The 17,742-nt window shown below is 35.9% G+C and overlaps 1 protein-coding gene across 2 annotated transcripts; it reads left to right on the top strand.

Annotated features, from left to right (window-relative positions):
- Positions 1–4,991: 4,991 nt before the first annotated feature.
- LOC139698989 (transmembrane protein 192) lies at positions 4,992–16,565 on the top strand. Of its 2 annotated transcripts, none has more exons than XM_071597982.1 (8): positions 4,992–5,206; positions 5,300–5,440; positions 5,570–5,686; positions 5,769–5,883; positions 5,988–6,149; positions 6,222–6,333; positions 8,301–8,436; positions 16,277–16,565. In XM_071597982.1, exons 1-7 carry the CDS (start codon positions 5,168–5,170, stop codon positions 8,425–8,427), a joined length of 813 nt encoding a protein of 270 aa, XP_071454083.1. In that variant the 5' UTR covers positions 4,992–5,167; the 3' UTR covers positions 8,428–8,436; positions 16,277–16,565. The 2 variants fall into 2 exon arrangements, with proteins under 2 accessions (XP_071454083.1, XP_071454082.1); XM_071597981.1 differs by lacking the exon at positions 16,277–16,565 and adding an exon at positions 9,984–10,356.
- The last annotated feature ends 1,177 nt before the right edge of the window (positions 16,566–17,742 follow it).

The following is a 17,742-nucleotide window of genomic DNA, read 5'->3' as shown; positions in this document are numbered from 1 at the left end:
TAGACCTCATATAGTTAAAAGATATAACTTGGTGAAAGCAATAATTAAACTGGAAAATATTTTATATTCTCCTTTGGGCATCAATATTGTGTTTAGAGCATCCAGAAAACTTTTTTAAATTTTATGCTCTGGTATTAAGTCAAAAGATAATTTATTATGATAATCATTTTTATAAAAATAGATCTACATCACAATGTGAGTAGAATGTTTCCTATGAGCTCCCTATCCCAGGCTATTTTCATGTGACTATGATACTTTGCTGGACCAAAAAAATGTCCAGGGATTATATTGCAGAACATGTAAATATTTCAGGCAATTCGACTACAGTAATCAACCTGAAGGTTGGTTTGATAGGTGAGGGTAGAGCTCATCCAGTACTAAGCCTGATGACCTGTGAAATTCACGCATCTGGTAAGGTGGTCAGTTTTTTCCCTGCACCACCTATAGTTCCCAAAGGCTTGCAGGAATCATGTGGTTGTATATTAGCAAGAGAGCAAATAGCTCTCTTATGCAATTGTAAGATTTGTTTAACATGTGGGGAATGAGTCCATAACTATGCATCATAGTTCAACTGACATTGGAAGAAGGTATGGTAAAGTTTTAAACGATACTCATTTGAAATGAGAAAGTTGAGCTTTCTTAAAATATAAACAGCTTTACTCAGTTTATTACAGATCTGAATGATGTGGATCTCCCAGTTAAGTTTTGTATCGATATAAATTCCTAGTATTTTAGCAGTTTCATTATTTGTTATTCGAGACTGCATACCAAATGCTGGCTTTTTTCAGCTTTTAAATGTAAATGATTAATATCAAACCATTCCTTAGCTTGGTTTTTGGCAGAGCTAGATCGTGCTTTTGCATCTTCTAGATGTTGATATTTTTGTACCAAAGTGGAGTCATCAGCATAAAAACAGATTTAGATTTCATATTACAGGACAAATTATTAATCATGATGTTGAACAGCACTGGGCCAAGCAGAAAGTCTTGTAAGACTCCAAATATTACTTTAAGAGCTGCAGATTGATAGCCATCAAGTTAAACTAATTGGTGGCAATCATCCAAATATTACTGCATTAGCTTCGGGGCTACTCCCTTCAAACCATAATACTCTAGCTTCGGTAGTAACAATGAATGAACACAGTTGAAAGCCTTACTAAGATCACAAATTGTCACAGAGACTGATTCCCTCTCTTCAATTGCATAAATGACATAATCAAATATAAACTCTACAGCCATAATTGTAGGTTTGCCAGATCAAAAGCCATACTGTGATTTGAAAAACAGATTATTTGGCTCAAAAAAATCATACATTTGATCTTTCATGATGACTTTAAAAATTTTACCCAGAAGAGGGACTATGGAAATGGAGTGATAGTTTGTTAAATCTTCTTCATAACCTTTCTTATGGACAGGTACTGTTTTGGAATCTTTAGAGCTGTTGGATGATCTCCTGTCTCAAAACATAAGTTGAGTAACATAGATAATGGTTCTTTAATGAACACTATAATGTTCTTTATTAGGGAATTAGATAGACCATAAATATACTTACTGTTGAATATTTAAAATGTTTTTGCAGTCATTATTATATCAAATGGGGAAGCAAAATTCCATTATAAATTTTAGTTATTCAGAGGAGATTTTGCAGCATATTGCCAATATTGACAGCATCAACTTTTTCAAAGAAATTATTGTCTTCAGCACCTTTTCAGAAAAAAATTATTAACAGTATCTGGGGTGAAAGGAAAATTTTCTTTTACATTTCCATGACCAACAACATGCGACTTTTTGTTTATTTTTTGCAGTGCAAATAAAAGCCTTATATGCTTTATTTTTTGCTCACCTATGAGTTCGTCAATCCGAGCCATGGCGCATTAGTGCACAAGCCTGGGTTACGTTTCCAAAAATGCATGTTAATACTTCGTAGTTTATTGCTTGCTCGATTACCTCTTAACTTCCAAAATTCCGCGTGCTTTGATCATTTGTGGAATCACTGCAATACGGGTAAATAATTATATGGGTACAGTATACCACAGTGCAAATGCTCGCTAATGTAAATGGGGCGATTAGGTTTATAAAAAAGAGAGAGAGAACAAAATATTAACTCAAACACGGAAAGTGAAGTAATATGAATACCACAACAATACCATTGATTCAATATTCAAAAAGTTGGTCCCATGTATCGCATGGCCACACATTATTCTAGGAACAAACGTGAATGTCATGTAAATAATTCTTGTTTCATGTGAATCAAGGTCTTTCCCCGATAGATTTGCACATTCTTTGATAGTTTTTCAACAAATATTTTTCACTTCTCCCTTCCTCTGCCTTATTGTCCCTTATATCACACACCCTTCCCACCTGTTGCTTGCACCCCCTGCCGCAAAACTTTCTGGTGGATTGCAGGGTATTTATGTCGATTCAAAATGTGAGTAACAGATTAAACTCTTGAAGTGCCTTCATGTTATGATTTTTGACGTGCCTTTCGAAACCATTCATGCAGCAGCAATCAACCCGAAAGAAGGTTTGGTAGGTTGTATTAGATTTTCACATATTAATACTATAAAACCCTATTTATGGCATATCACATAACAAAATCCAATGTCAGTCAATAAGACAGGTGCTGTGTCTTATATACACGTAAATTACAGATTATATTTTGAAATGGCGGCCTTTAAACTAATTGGATGCACTTAATATTAACTAAATATCGCGTTTATGAAATAAATTAAATGCTTTATGAACCATACCAAACCAAACCGAATCCTGCTGGTGGATCATAATGCGTTGTCAGAGTGACTTGAGTAAAAACGGTTCTAAAAATTCTTCAAGCACTATTTCATCGCCAGTGCTAGATGATTAGGAAGAGTTATCCTCTGAGAGAGAGTTAGGTGATTTGCCTGAAGAGATAAAAAATGCACCTAATTCATTTAAGTGTGATTCATGGGACGAATGTCGTTGATTGCAGTAATCAACCTATCCTGTAATATATTTATACATAAGTGTACTTCATACAACGTACTCTACGTATTCGTGAAGTACTATGTATTGGAACAAAGAAGTACTATGTATCAGAACAAAAAATACTACGTATTAGAATTAATGAGGTATTGAAAATATATTTCTTTTATTTATCATGGATTCATGAGGTGAAATAACTTTAACAGTGGCAGATCTGTGTAAAATAGAATGCAATTTAAACGGCATGCTCGCACTCGCAATTTATTTTTGCGAGACTCTTCGTTAAAATTATTGTGTACATAAGTATGTTATCGTATTGATATTTTCAATGTTCATTTAACATAACGCGCAGCGTCTATTCTTTCGATAATTTGAACATTTTCGTTATAGATAACGCGCGCTTTATCGAAGGGAAAATACAGTTTTTGTGCAGATATTTTCTATCATTTACTTAAAATAAATAACCGCGATACCTTTGGAACGATTCCCTATGTTGTCGCACTCATCAAATTAAAGGTATTTAGTTGTCTTTGGCTGAAAAAGACGATATAATAGCAATTACCACCAAGCGACCGACGTCATGACGGCATCGACGAGGTAGCTACCTGTCGACTCTATGGGTTGATCACGATTCTGGTTTAGGAGATTTTGTGAAGTACTTTGTTTTTTTTTCCGTGTGAGATGACGACCCTGGTTACGTTATTGGGCCCTGGTTACTAAACTAGGCCATGAGCATGCGGTGAGCGAAAGACTGCCGAAAGTGTATGTGGTGCCTAGTGTGTATTGTAAAATTTAGAGAAAAAAATGTTCTGGTTTAGGAGATATTGTGAAGTACTTTGTGTTTTTTCGTGTGAGATAACGACCCTGGTGACGTTATTGGGCCCTGGTTACTAAACTAGGGTATGAGCATGGAGTAAGCGAAAGGCAGCAAACAGAGTGTAGTGATTTTAATATTTTTGCCAAATTTTTGGAAAAAAATTGTTTTAGTTCAGGAGATATCGTGAAGTACTTTGTTTTTTTTTCGTGTGAAAGGAAGACGCTGGTGACTACAGTGGGCCCTGGGTCATAAACTAGGCCATGAGCCTGGAGTAAGCGAAAGGCTGAATATAGAGGAAAGAGGGTTGATTTTTTGCCATTTTTTAGAAAAAAATGTTCTAGTTTAGGAGATATTGTTAAGTACTTTCTCATTTTTGTGTGAAAGGGCGACTCTGGTGACTGCACTGAGCCCTGGATGCTAAATTAGGCTATGGATGTGGGTTTTATGCCTACGTCATGATAGAGTAGGGAGTGCCGAGTGTTTTTGGTGATTTTCAAGAAAATTACTTTTCTTGTTGAGAAGATATTGTCGAAAACGTTTTCGTGATGACCTCTTAGTTTTCGCAATAAAAGACGACCTCCCGTTTGGGCTAACTTCAGTTAGACGTCTTTCTAGGGCCGTATATCATATTATACATAACTCATCCTGGTCTTACAATTGCAAGTGATTACAGGGGGTATCACTGAGTATAATATGTCCGCTGTAGTGAGATTACTGTTATGGTTTAGGGATTTACTTAGTTACCTCGTGAAAAAATATTTACGTTGGTATGACTGAAAAATCCAGAGCACCAACGGCCGGTAGATAGTCGTGGGCCAAGTTCAGTTAACTGTTAAGCCCCCCAACTAAAGTGGTAGTTAAATAATATTTTTTAATATAATGATATATACTTTTCAATGAAATTAAATTTTCTTGGTCAATTCGGATCGTAGTTATGTGTTATTACAGTTGTTGATTTGTATCCTCTTTTGTGCCTATGACAAACGCACTGATAAATATTAATTTAGCTCTGCAATTTTGTTAGAAATCTTAATAAATGGTCACCTAAAAGTGTTCTACGCATTTATTTGTGCATAAGCATACTCAATATTAAAACATTATGCATAGACATCGACATGTGCATATTTTAGGTAAAATGCATAAAGAAATGTACTCAACTTTAGTAGTACATGCGAATTTAACACACTTTCGAACAGGTGACTGTTAACCGGCTATCGAATGATCGTTGTCGATTCTAGCTTCGACTTTCCAAATACGAAATTCCCACTCGAAATTCTTTCGAGTTGTTTTATGTACCTTAGTCATAATCTTATGACCAATGGTAAAATATATTTGAAATATTTATCCGAGCTGTGCCTAGTGGTGGTAATTATTATGTTGTTTCGCAGCAATGGTTAGCATTGCGAGAGGTGTCAGCGTCTCTTCTGGTGTTAGTGGTTTTATATTAATAACTTCATTTATTATGGTATTACTTCTTTTATTGAGTTTGTAATCAAATGGTTCTGTTGAATTATGAATCTAGGGAGGGGTATTCCTATCCTCTGACACCCCGGAAGAAGGTGACGATAATGACTGTATCCTGTCATCAAGAGATCGTGAGGACTTCGATAGCTTTAGTCCACTCAACACAGGACACATTGTATTGCTTCAGTTAATGATTGCTGTAAGCTCTGTCACTGAAGTGTTTATAACGAATATGTTCCATTTCCCTAAGTTTACGGAATTTTATGTAGTATAAGTAGTGTTTGGATTGCTTATTTTCTTTTATTTTTCCATGCATTTTGTGTCGTAGGTTGGTGTTGAACTGACAGCTGTACTATTATATTTTTTGTGGCCTCCTTCACTAGGCAGATGTGAACCATTTTATATTATCATTTATACGCATGCAGTTTTCTGGTTGATCGCGTTGGTAAGTATTTTCATGAATCAATCAAAAGGTGGTAAACTATTCATGCCCCTTTACATTATGCAAATATAAATACTTTTTGCAGATCATCCACAATTTCCTGAGGCTAAAACATCATGTGCTTAGGCTAAGGGGTTATGTGGACTTCCATAAAGTAATTGCTACTTCTGGCAAAATAACATTTTATATAGTGTCTGCAAGTGAGTACAAGTGCTGAATATTATAGTACTTTGTGTATTATACACTCGGTGATCATGCAATTATCATTGTAATGGTTAGTAATATTCGCATTCTAATCTTTCAGCCAACACCTTAATGCTTGTAATAGTTACTATTTTATACCAAAACTATGGTGACCTGCAGAAAAAATGTGATAGTGCATCATTTTTGAAGCCATATGAATATCTCCTCGGTATTATTACCATTGAGAATATGTTCTTTATCCCATATTGCTTATCATACATTGGTGAGTTCGTAAGAAAATGATTGTCGTTTATTGAAAAATGGAAATATATTGATAAAAATGAGTCTGTTTCAGCGAAAGTGCGTAACTACAACAAAGAAAGGCCTTCCCCTGACTTCATGAAAAATGATTGGGGGCCTCAAACTATAGGGGAAAGCAGCCGCGCCTCGGGTGAAATTGGATTATGGTAAGGGTACTGCAAAAATATTTGAATGGATGTTTACAAGACAGGACGACTACTAATCTTAGAAAAAGAATGCGAGGCTATGGTAAAAGGATATCCATTGAACATGTTTGACTAATAAAAATACTGTAAATTGAAAAAATGCTATATTCTGTGGAAAATTAGGCCATCATTGTGCCCACTAAGAATTATTTTCATGGAATAAAACATTTGATGAATTATACATATGTACTAAAAATATTTTGTGTATTTTGTCGTTATCATAGGTTGCAATCTAATATTGTTATTCTAAAGGTTATGTGTTTAGACTCCCTTGACATTAGTCGTGAACTTGGATATATTTATTAAGTGTTAAAACATCTGCCCTGCATTTTTATCCTAGCTATGTCATCTAAATTCATTTTTGTTCCTCTTCTGCCCTTTCTCAACCATCTCCCCTTTGTCACAGATATGAGCATCTCAGTGTCAATATCTTTTGCATTCCCCACAAGTGTACAATTACAATTGTACACAGCTAATCTCCTCATTGAAGTCTCACTAATCTATTGCATTTCATTCAGGGACCTTGTCATCAATTCCTTCCATTTTTAAGTGACTCTTTTGTTACCATTAAAATATATGGTTATGTCCGCATTACTATGCCATTTTGGTCTAATTTACTATTGAAATCCTTACACGTGTATTACAACCTATGGCATGGTGGAATGGCTAGAATACTCCAGTGATCCCTAGAACTGTACTGGAATAACCAATGATAACTCCTTATTTAGGTACTTGATATTTGGTTGGCTTAGATTAATTAGTTCATCTCTAGAAGTGTCTAAACGTACCAATCATAAGGCTTAGATGAGGAGTATTCTGTAGACGTGTGTCAAGCACAACGAGGAGCGAAAATGTCGGTGACTGCTGGTGTCTGCCAGCAAATTAAAAAAAACATAGATACTCATGGAATTTAAAAATATAATTAACTTATGGTTTTGTGTGACCTCAGAGACCGTAGTGGATATAGTAGAAAACACCTGTAGTGATAAAAGTTGCATAATTACAGTATAAGGGGAAGAAATGTTTCAGTGTAATCCCGTGTCTGCAGTGGCAGTCAGCTATTAAATAGCTGTAGATGCTTCCTGACTCAGCCCTCCTAAGATAATGTCTAAATGACAAGAGCGCCTTCAAAATATTTTGATATTAAATTAGAGGTTTTCCATTATGTGCTGGTAAAAAAAAGGTGTAAGTTTAATGATATGTAATTTATTATTAAATTATTTTTAATATTTTTATCATCATTGGCAATATTGATTAGTTGGATCTCTTCACTCTTCTTTTATCTGCTAACCATATACTGCTTACACATTTCTCTTTGAAAGCTAATTTTATTTGTTCCTTGTATCTAATTTTGGGTGTTCCTTAGTCATCATTTCTTTGAAATATTCCCTTTCAGCTGCTATCTTCATTTGATTTATAACTGTCTCAACATGAGCCAGATTGGGTTGATACTTCATCAAAGTTTTCATTCTATTCCTTCTCCTACTCTCTGTAAAACTCTGTTAGTGTATCTTATTATAATATTGCAAAAGTTAACTTTAATTTTCTATATTGTTTGTAAAAGCATTTTGATCTCTCTGTGCAACTTTATTTTGTATTAATCACATCACCATTGAATTAATGGAAAGCTGAAATAGTTCTTATAATCGGAACCTACTTTTCAATTCAATTTCTCAACAAGATTCATTTTGTGATGATTATTTTCTTGGTTTTCCAATCAGATAGTTGTGTGCCTTTTTTTTCTACAGTTTTAGTACCTTAACTAGGTTTTGCTAATATGTAGTCACTTTTTTTGATAATATCACTTTGATGTTGCTAAAACTTTCATTAAAATTACTAGTCACAAAGGTAGAAATGGGTGTGTTTTGTTGAAATACCATTACCACATATCTTCAGAGATTATAAATATCTTTTCGTTTATCTTTTAGGAATGCAAATGAACAGTGTCAGAAATTACTAGAAAAACAAGCAGGCATTATTCGGTGCTTACGTGACAGAAATGATGCTCTTTGTGCACTAATAATTCAATGGGAAGCTTCTTTCAGGCTGCCTTGAAAAATGATTGTAAGTATTCAAGGTCTTGTAATGCGCATGAAAGGTTGAATTAGAATAGATTAAAATAATGATGTACATGAAGGTGAGCATTGGGATCTTGTGGGTCTTGTTCTAAATACATATTATACATGTATGTCCAATGCTTGGATTCTGATTTGTGGTAGTATAATTAAAGGGTTTGAGAAGTTTCTAGATTTTTATGGAAAAAAATGCCAAAAAATTCTCATGTTTAGTTGGCCTCTACACCATCCTGGTCCTCTGTATTACTGTCATACTGCCAATTATTTCCACCATTGTTCAAAGAAGCTATCAATGACAACTTAAAAATAGCAAAATGAATGCAGGTCTGAGCTTATATGGTACTTAATTAAGCAACAAGGCATGTGAAATTCATTTATTCAGGTTAATGAAGTTAGTTCCCTTTCCTATGCCATCTTTGAATGCCAAGAAGTTATGATATTCAGGGAATTTTGCACGAAGGGTGGGTTTAGCTGGGGTATAGAAAAGTATCATCTTGATTTGAGCCTAAGGCAGTGAAATCATAATAATAAGTAAATCACATCAATATTTCAAGTGACACTACTGATTCATTGTCTGTGTTGAACTCTTCCGTGGTTGAATGGGTGTCTCATATGTTGTTTCAATGGTACTTTTTGAGGATTGGGATGGTGCAGTGGCTAATATACTGGCTTCCCTCCTAGAGGGCCTGGGTTCGAATCCTGGAGACAAGATTTTTTTCAGTGGTATCCCGATCTGTACACGAGGTACTTTGAGGAGAACACTAAAAGTGAGTATGCTTTCTGTTGGATGGGATGTTAGCCATACCCATTGGCACCTTTTTTTTAAGAGTAGGCTAATGCCAATTCTGGGTTTCTCTCCACCCTTTCTCATTTCCCATCCATCCCTAATGGTTCAAGTGACCTTTGCTGTTGGTCGCCTCCCCTGAAGCTACTACCACTATGTTGCCGGTTTCAGTTTACTGGTGACTTTTTGAAGACTGGCTAATGAAGGAGGCAGGTCTTGACTAGGAGAAAGGCTTCGAAATTTGACAAAAAGTTGGACATTATCCAGGCATGTGAATCGGTGTACTTGAATTAAACAGCCATTATGGTTTTGTTGTTGTAGTCTCTGTTCAACATTATAAAGATCAAAGAAAAAGATGTAGGTCTGATTTCAAACATCTATTGTGAGAGATGCAAGCCACAATTTCTACCCAGATGCACGATTTGATTGAGTATTCAGGGAAATGGGGATCATAATCCTTGTGATGTTCACAGTTTCAGACCTCCGTTACTCACTGGCCACATGGTGACATGAAAATTTCCAATGGTCAAAGGTTTAGATGCTTTCTATTTGAAGTTTCATAACTGACTAAACGAAGGGTAAATGTGGTTTGAAACCTTCGTAGAATAGCCACTCAAGACAAACAAGTCATCCTGGTTCTATGATGCTCTTCTTTCATATTTGAATACTATATGTAACTTTAAGAATGTATTATGGATAAGTATAGACATGATTATATGTTCTTGTTGTCAAAGTTTGTCATTTTGTTTCAGGGACACTGTATTTGAGGGATCACCATAAAGTTCTAGCCAGATGTTCTAAGATCATTACTGTCAACTAATAATAGTCACATCCTAAGAGAAAATTTTAAATTCAGTGATGGCATTTGTAATTTTCAGCTGTCTTCTAAAATATACCTGTGATAATATAGATTCCACTCATGCCATTTATGACCCTCATAAAGGCATCATTCCCAGGAATGAAAAAAATATTTTTGTTTTAATTGTTGTACAGCCATCAAAGTGTGGTGTAGAGTCAAGAGATTTTTTTTGTATTTTTGTATAATACATGTGCTCCACTTCATTGATTTTTTAAATAAAATGTAAAACTATATGGTGTACTAACCCAAAGCACGTTGTACCTTTATATTTTTGTAATGTTTTTCTTCAACCACTGCTTATATTAATTGATGTTAGGTATACACTTCATTCTTAAAAATTCTTTGCAGATGGCATATTATTTTGTTTCACCAGTGGCTTGGGTACCGCAACTTTTGAAATGTATGGGTTTATACCATTGCTGCGAATATACAACAGTCAGATGAGAAAGGTGGCAATAGCATACATATGAGGGTAAGGTGAAAATTTCTCGGTTTAACACAGAGATGCCATTCCAGTCAGTGAAAATTGATGATTCCTGCCTGGGTGCAGACAAGTAAGTCGTAAGACAAGTTTCAAATTGTTCTCTCGATTAGTTTGTTTACACGTATTGTTGCAGTAGGCATCTTGAGTGATTTTCGTTAAAATAGAAAAACTTGAATTTTGTGCGGTCATAAAAGTCTTTGTTTTTGATGGATAGACCCCTAAGGAAAATCTTCCGAAGTTGACAAAAGTGTATGGGGACTCTGCTCCTTCAATATCAACCATTAAAAAGTGGGCAGCTGACTTCAAACATGGTCGCACATCCCTCAAAGATGACCCACCTGAAGGATGGCCAAAGACCACAACCACACCAGAAACCATTGCAAAGTTACACGTTAGCATGTTGGACAACAGGCCAGTGACAGTGAGTGAGATAGGTAAGGCCATAGGGATATTGGAAAAAGGGTGCGAAACATCTTGCATAAAGAATTAGGGATGCAAAAGCTGTGCAAGGTAGGTGCCACATTTGCTGAATGCCGATCAAAAGAACATGTGCAACCAATTTTGCATCCATGTTTGGACCGATTCAAGAGGGAACCGATTGATCTTGAGTGGTGATTTGTACCCATGGATGAGACGTGGGCCCACCACTACACATCAGAAACATAACAGCAGCCCAAGCAGTGGGTGGAAGTCGGTGGTTTAGTGCCAAAGAAAGCAAATTCTATTGCATCCGCCGGAAAGTTCATGGCCAGTGTGTTTTGGGATGGGAAAGGGCTCCTGTTAATTGATTACCTTGAAAAGGCAGAGTAATTACAGGCGAATATTACTCCAACCTTCTTGACCAGCTGGATGCCAAAATTCGGGAGAAGAGGCCTGGCTTGAAGAAGAAAAAAATCATCTTTCACCGGGACAACCTGTTGTCACCTGCTCACAAAGGTGCATCGGCGATGAGAAAATTACTTATTATTATAATAAGTTATGATTTGGGGAACAATTTGCTCAGCCATCCCTCCAATTCTCCTGATTTAGCACCCTCAGAAGTCCATCTGTACCCAAACTTGAAGAATATTGTTTCTGGGAAGCACTTTGTGTTCAATGAAGGAGTTGAGAGGGCCATAGATGGATATTTTCACAGGCTTCTAGACGCTCATTTTTGGGAAGGAATACTGATGTTGGAAAAATGCTGGACCAAGTGTGTTGAAGTTGAGGGAGGTTATGTAGAAAAATAAAATAATATTTGGCTGAAAATTGCAGTCTTTCATTGTCAGTCCAAGGACCTTTCACCGTACCTTCATGATTGTTGAATTTGCTAATGATGAAGGCTTAGTTTTGGTTAAAATTGTGAATGGCATCCAATGTTTACAATGAGGAATATTGAGTAATATTATGAATTGGGATGGAAATTTAACAATAGATTGTATATTTTTTAAGGATATCTATCATATGTTTCATTATGGTATGAGTACTGAATATAAATGATACATAAAGTGCCATGATATCAATAACTATCCTGAATCATGTACAAATGATAGTCACACTGCTATTTCTACTGTGATGTCGTGGATTATACTGGAGAAATTTTTTTGCAGCACTATAAACGAATGGTTGAGATTAATTATCGTATAAAACTTAATGAATAACTTTCATAGCATCCAATTTTTACAGAAATAATCCTCTAGGGTCTAATCACATCTAGCTGATTAGTTGCATTTATGATCACCAAATTGTAGTGTTTTTTCTAGATTTCTAAAGTCATTGGTGTAAACGTTTCTGATTTTGAAATCTGGAAGTATTTTGAATATCATTAGACTAATGATAGTTTTTTTTATTAAAATGTTATTAAATAAAAAATTAAAGCCATAATGTAAAAAGCATTATGTCATATAAAATTTTTGGAAAGGGCCTTCTACTTGAATTTTTTCAAATATTTTGGCACAGTATGCTTAATTTTTCCCATTCAATTAGTAGACCTGTGTGCATTACAATGCAACAATTTCAGAGTGTAACAATCTATTCGTTCAAGGTGAATGATTTTTAGTCTGCAATCGTTGCATTGTAATGCGCATATTGTGGATGACTCCATTAAAAGTTACTGTAGTGGCTTTGCCTACAGTTTCTTGTAATAGATCCATTCGGTTTTATAGGTCATACAATTGGTGATGTAACTCTAAGTTCCCAGCTGACCCCTAAGTATTGAATAATATATTTAATAGATTGCTTCTATCAGAAAATGTTTGCTCAATCATGTGGTCTTATCGCCATAGTTGCTTGAAGAAACAAACTTTTGTTCATTTAGAAAAAATGGGAAAAGTGAGTCTCATAGGGTGACTAAACACTTCCATTAAAAGGCTGAACACAGCAGGAAATCAAAGCCGAGTTGGACGAAGTTCATGGTGCATCTGTTCTTGAGTTTTCAATTGTTTACAATTGGTTAAATGAGTTTAAATGTTGCCATGTGTCTACAAATGATGAACATCCTTCAGAACATCCTATACAAGGGACTTCCTCCTAAATGATAGACTAAATCCAAGATATGGTTTTTAGTGATCGAAGAATCAAAGTTCACACAATAGACGAGGCCACAGCCAAATCACAAGGTACTGTTTTCACAAGCAATTAACATGGCTAGAAGCAAACCTTTTCTGATAATATGAATTTTCTAAGGAGTGGTCTACTTTCACCCAAGAGCCATGTTAGGTATTCTTAGCCCTGGGCACTCTTGTATTTGACTCCCTGCCTTGGTGTAATGGAAATTAGGGATATCAGGTGATACTGCTTTCCAGTCCCTGACACTTCTTTCTTCTGTAACTATCTGCTCAATATTATATAACAAGTGCCAATATATTAATGGAGAATGTGGTGGTTGATAAGGATCTTTAGTCTTCAGTAATGTCTGTTTGTGTAAAACATGCAAACATCTGTATGTAGTGATGAGTAAGTCTGATTTCAGACATCATGTTTATGTTAAAGTTCCAAGTACGTTGAAGTTTAGCAACCTCTGCATTTGGAACTGCTGCCTGATTCAAAATGATAAAATCGTGTATTTCGAAAGTGTGTTACCTTGTCCCACTTGTTGTTGAGAAAACTATTGTAAAAATACACATACTTTTATAGAAAATTTTTTAAATTATGCGAGAGGAAATGGTATAAAAATTTTCAAAATTAGAATTTTGGATTTGTTTTGGATCTAGTATGTCATTCCAAAAACAGTGTCCTTCCAGTGAGGCTAGGAATTTGGGAGGATCCGACTGTAGCTGACAGAGCTCTGATTCACGATGGCAGTTATCATATTGGTTTCATGAATGACTTCCAAAAGTTGGCCAAATGTATCTTCAATTTGTCCCTTTGAATGTATTCTCCTTTAAAAGCTATCAGCATTCAATTTTCGTAGAAGAATTTGTGCTTTGTGTTATTAAATACGTAAACCTTTCAAAATCTGTTTAATTTTTCCATCTACAATAGGAATGACCTAAGTAAAATACTTCCAAAGTTAAGGCATTAATATTATTTTGAATTCTACTCTTCCAATATAGGAGGGTAATTGGGTTTTGAATATGATTAAAAACTCATATTCAAAACCCTAGCAATTATTATGAAAGCTACTTAAAATTACTATGACATTAATAGGACATTACTATGGCGGATAATCAACTACTATGAGTGCCACTGTTGTTGAATTATTAATAATTTAGATTGGGAACTATGTATAATTAATTTTTGTGCTTATGAGTTTTTGAAAAAAGTATTGAATTGTATGTTATAACGGAAATTCTTCAAATCAAAGTCGAGCCTAAAACTTAATCTACAAAATTTCCAATCGACAAGTGATTATAAGGTAGTCAATGAAAGAACGAGCAATATTATTTCAGATGCCATTTAAATTTGTTGCTGAGAATAATTTATTATGAAGCACCTCGTGTAGCAATTTTCAACAAAATTTGAAACTATAATTTGTTCATTTGGGATTTCGAATTAAATTTAACATTTTATGAAAGCAGTATCATTAATAAAGTGCTCTGTTTTTACTAGCCCATTTCAAAATTTTGGCTATACAGTTACCTTATGCCAAATGCATTGCCAAGAAATGAGAACTTGTGAGAATATGGTGCTGTGGATTAAAAGAAAGTAATGAAATTTGTATTCCAAGATTATTCGGGTCTCCCACTGGGTCCACGTTCGTAGGTTTGCCGACGTTTCGATGGCCGAGTCGTCCATCGTCTTCAGGGCATGTCGGTACTCGGGTATTTGGCCGCCTTATATAGTTTGGTCGGGAGTTCAGGTCACGTCTTGATTGGTCGGACGCTTTCCGCCTCTTGTTTTCCTTGATGTTCCTCAAAATGGGTTTCCACGCGTTACTGAGGGAGTATCCGCTGTCTCGGTTAATGGATTTGTTTTCGAGCCGGATCGCTATTGCTTCCTTAGTCAATCTTTCCCAAAATTTCTCTTCTCGGCAAAGACCAAACTATATAAGGCGGCCAAATACCTGAGTACCGACATGCCCTGAAGACGATGGACGACTCGGCCATCGAAACGTCGGCAAACCTACGAACGTGGACCCGGTGGGAGACCCGAATAATCTTGGAAAACATTATTCGCCGGGAAAGTACCAGATCATTCTTCAATGAAATTTGTAGTTTGAAGTATTGCTATGAAAGAAAGAAGATATTATTTGTGAATAAACCCCACTGAAAGTGTGATGAAGACTTGATTTTGACTGCACAGGTATAAATCATAACAAAATTGTTTTGATATTCAACAGTTAAATGGCTAAGTCTAAGTATGAAGTGAATCTAGAGATATTTGATATTCACAGTGAGACGTCTTGGGTGGATGGAACCGGTATTAAGCAGAAACCTGCAAAATCCTGCAATAAGTTTTAATTCCAGATTGCACTATAGGTTAATATGCATTCTTATTCTGTGTTAAATGGAAACTAATGTGGGATCAGAATTGATATCCATTTTCATGTCTATTGTTAAGCAGAATCTCAAGACAAAATACATCATTCATTATTGCAAGTTAGCCATAGCCATGTGTCTTTTATGACTAATTCATCCCAACTCACTTTTCAGCAGGGGAAATATTCTCTGTATTTTCTCTAATGGTCTCCCCCATCTCAAACTACCAAGAAAGTGTATTTTTTCTGCTAACAGAGCATGCCTGCTATCAGAATGTATCCCAAGTTGACATTCATTTTCTGCCACCCCTAGCTACATACAGGCGATAATTATGTAAAATTGAATGCATACTATCTTGTGTAACTATGTGGATTGCAGTTATCTATGGAATGAGGTAAGAAACTTTACTCTCCACATGACTTATTTGGCAGCCCAGGTTTCATTGTGTGCGACATCATTAGTATACATCTAAAGTATCTTATATAATTTTCAGCACTTGTTAATTGTTTGCTGGCTCATTTTCGTGTTAGCCACTCATCTGTGAGCAACATCATAATAGAATTTGTTGTCTCAGGCGTAACTTTATGGAATTTGCTTAACATGGTAATAGGTTTGGGTTATTTTATCTGTTTAGTGAATCTCACCATGCTGTGTATCATCTTAATATTGAAAAATAAATTGGAACTCATTAATTGTAATTTTAAATTAAGCAATTGAACATGTTGGAAATTACGTACAAGGGTATTAGAAAAGTTCTTGGAATGTAATAGAAATAAACGACTAACCTCAGTGAAACTTTTTTAGTTTTCAGTGTAGTCTCCCTGTACACTGAAGCACTTGGGTCAATGTCTTGATCCCATCTTGAAAATGAGATTCCTTCAGGCCTGCGAAATATCCATCTACTTCTGCCGTTAGTTCTTTGTTTGAAGAGAATCAAGCAACCAAGTTAACCAAGAAAAATTTTTAGCATGGGGAAAAGATAAATCTGGTGGAGCCAAATCAAGTGAATGGAGTGGGTGTGACATCAATGCATATCTTAGTTGACATTTTTGCCATGGCAATGGCACTTGTCTGTGGGCATGCATTGCTTTGATGAAAGATAACTTTCTTTCTTGCCAAACCTAGTCTTTTTCATTTATCTTTTCTACATCTACATCAATACCCTACGAGCCACCAAAAAGGTGTGCAGCTGGGGGTGCAGCACCAGGAGAAAAGGGTAAGGGATGAGGGGGGTTAGGATTTTTCAAATGGATGGGGAAAGGTGGGGGGAACCTGCCAGAAAAAAATATATATATCTATATATATATGGGTCGCGGTAGTCCAGTGGGTAGAGCGTTGGACTGCTGACCATAGGGTCCCGGGTTCGATTCCCGGGCAAGGCACTCTGGGCACATGCAGCTCCACCCAAGCTAAAGTGATTTTTCAGGTACCAGGTCTTCCTGGGAAACCATCACCGGCACAGGGAAAGGAACTGGCCCCCCTACCCTGATGTGTGAATTTTCACACGCCGTATAGGGCTTAGTACTGGGTGATCTCTACTATCATCTACTAAACCAACCTTCGGGTTGATTACTATGTTTATGGTTTTATATATATATATTTTTTTATGCTCGTATAACCATGCGCAGTCCCTAACTTGTCAGCTAATACTTATTGTGTTGAACTGACTCCTGGGGGATTTCGATTACAAGCATTCTGGTCTCTTATTGTTCTTGGAAAAATGACCATTTAAACCTGTCTGTCTTGCAGTCAATCTCTCTAATCTTATATTCGTGATCCTTCCGCCCGTAATACGTTGGGGTTCGTATCATGTTCATAATGTCATCGGAAAAGGCCCCATCTTTAAATGTTTTTATTAAGTTTAATCTATATTGTAAATGCTGATGTGTGAGGGAATCCCAGCCTAAATATTCTAGTAAAGTAGATAAGCTACTGCGTTGGTCATAGCAATGTTTGAAAAATATAGCCCCCCTCCGCTGAACTCGATCTAATTCCAAAATCAAATTTATCTCTTGAGGATCCCACATACTGGCAGCATACTCTAGATGGGGCCTGACTAGGGCAAGAAAACACAGTTCCTTCACTTTTTCGTCACATTTACTCAGCACTTTTTACAAATCCTAATTTTTTATTAGCATGACTGCATATTTCTCGTATGTGCTTTCCCCAGGATAGATCGTGAGTAATTGTTACACCCAAGTATTTAAAGGAATCTACCCTTGCAATTTCTGTTTGTTTTACTTTGTAACTAAATGGGAAGGAATTACTCA

Source organism: Hetaerina americana, unplaced genomic scaffold, assembly GCF_022747635.1.
Source record: "Hetaerina americana unplaced genomic scaffold, ioHetAmer1.1.p SCAF_9, whole genome shotgun sequence".
Lineage (NCBI taxonomy): Eukaryota > Metazoa > Arthropoda > Insecta > Odonata > Calopterygidae > Hetaerina > Hetaerina americana.
This window is presented reverse-complemented; position numbering and strand designations above follow the sequence as displayed.

Coding starts and splice junctions, on each gene's coding strand:
- LOC139698989 (XM_071597982.1), top strand. CDS start 5,168: ATGGTTAGCATTGCGAGAGGTGTCAGCGTCTCTTCTGGT. Junction 5,207..5,299: donor GTGTCAGCGTCTCTTCTGGT/GTTAGTGGTTTT, acceptor TTATGAATCTAG/GGAGGGGTATTCCTATCCTC. Junction 5,884..5,987: donor ATTTTATATAGTGTCTGCAA/GTGAGTACAAGT, acceptor CTAATCTTTCAG/CCAACACCTTAATGCTTGTA.